Consider the following 1,252-nt stretch of genomic DNA (forward strand, 5'->3'; position numbering starts at 1 on the left):
ACGGTGGTCAGTGATTGCCAAGCACTTACAGGGCCGCATAGGCAAGCAGTGCCGAGAGCGCTGGCACAATCACCTCAACCCAGAAGTGAAGAAATCCTCCTGGACCCAGGAAGAGGATCGTATTATCTATGAAGCGCATAAACGTCTGGGCAACCGCTGGGCTGAGATCTCAAAGCTGCTTCCTGGACGGTAAAAAGCTCTATTTTAACTCAAAACCTATGCAGAATATAGAAGAATATCTGTTTGTTTGTTTGTTTGTTTGTGTGTGTGTGTGTAGGCCAGAGAATGACCTTTACTTTACTGGACTCTTATAGGACAGACAACTCCATTAAGAATCATTGGAACTCCACCATGCGCAGGAAGGTGGAACATGAGGGTTACTTGCAGGAGGGCAGCAAGAGCTACAGCAGTGACCCTGGCCAGAAGAAACGCCCCAAATCCAGTCCATCTGTGGAATATCAACATGACCAGAATCAAATGATCATGAGTGGCCAATCACAGGTGATGATTTTAGTTTTTGGTGTGTGTGTTTGTTTGCTTGTTTTTTTGTGAATTTATTTAGACAAAATAGTATAGAATTTTAATATCACTTATTAATCTAACAACAATTTTCGACTTAATCTGTGTTTATGCTTAATATAATACATATCAGATGTGAAGTATTTAACATACAAGCTTTCATATTGTTTTTGATTGGCAGCCACCCAGATATCCGTATGGTTCACAAAGTGGCCAGTGTATGGAAAACATTAGTGTTGAGATCTCTAGCTTTATGTCGGTAAGTCCCATGGTGCAGTTCTCACGGCATGCTTCAATCTCCTCTATATCTCTGAACTTCCTGCTTTCTGAAGTCTGTTTGTCTTCTCTATTAATTAAAAAAAAATCAATCTCATATGTTTGTGTATAATTGTTTAATCTGCATGTGTGTGGTGTGGTGTGGTGTTAAACTGCTCCTTATATGAATTTCACCAGTGCAGTTTTACGAATTTGTATGGACTATAAAATAGCTTTTGGAACATATTGGCATTATTGAATGTAATATCAAAGTCCTAAAAAGCATCTGAATCCTGAGTGATTTTGCTTGGTGAAATTCAGGACCTCATAAAAGTCTTGTGAAATTGTCAGTAAAGTTTGTGTCTCGGTCTCTCTTTGCGCCTCTTCCCCCTGGTTCTTCTTCCTCACAGCCATGCCATGACGACCCAGACAAAGAGAAAAGAATTAAGGAGCTAGAGCTGTTGCTAATGTCAGCTGA

At 40.3% G+C, this 1,252-nt stretch overlaps 1 protein-coding gene across 1 annotated transcript; it reads left to right on the forward strand.

Annotated features, from left to right (window-relative positions):
• Positions 1-7: 7 nt before the first annotated feature.
• On the forward strand, positions 8-1,243 carry LOC107736155 (myb-related protein A-like; the record flags this gene model as incomplete). The annotated part of the gene is made up of 4 exons (XM_016547643.1): positions 8-189; positions 315-501; positions 701-778; positions 1,185-1,243. Coding segments are annotated over 4 exons (506 nt in total), but the record flags the coding sequence as incomplete, so codon positions are not given.
• Positions 1,244-1,252: the final 9 nt, after the last annotated feature.

This window comes from Sinocyclocheilus rhinocerous, unplaced genomic scaffold (assembly GCF_001515625.1).
Source record: "Sinocyclocheilus rhinocerous isolate Xijiao unplaced genomic scaffold, SAMN03320098_v1.1 C36530188, whole genome shotgun sequence".
Taxonomy (NCBI): domain Eukaryota; kingdom Metazoa; phylum Chordata; class Actinopteri; order Cypriniformes; family Cyprinidae; genus Sinocyclocheilus; species Sinocyclocheilus rhinocerous.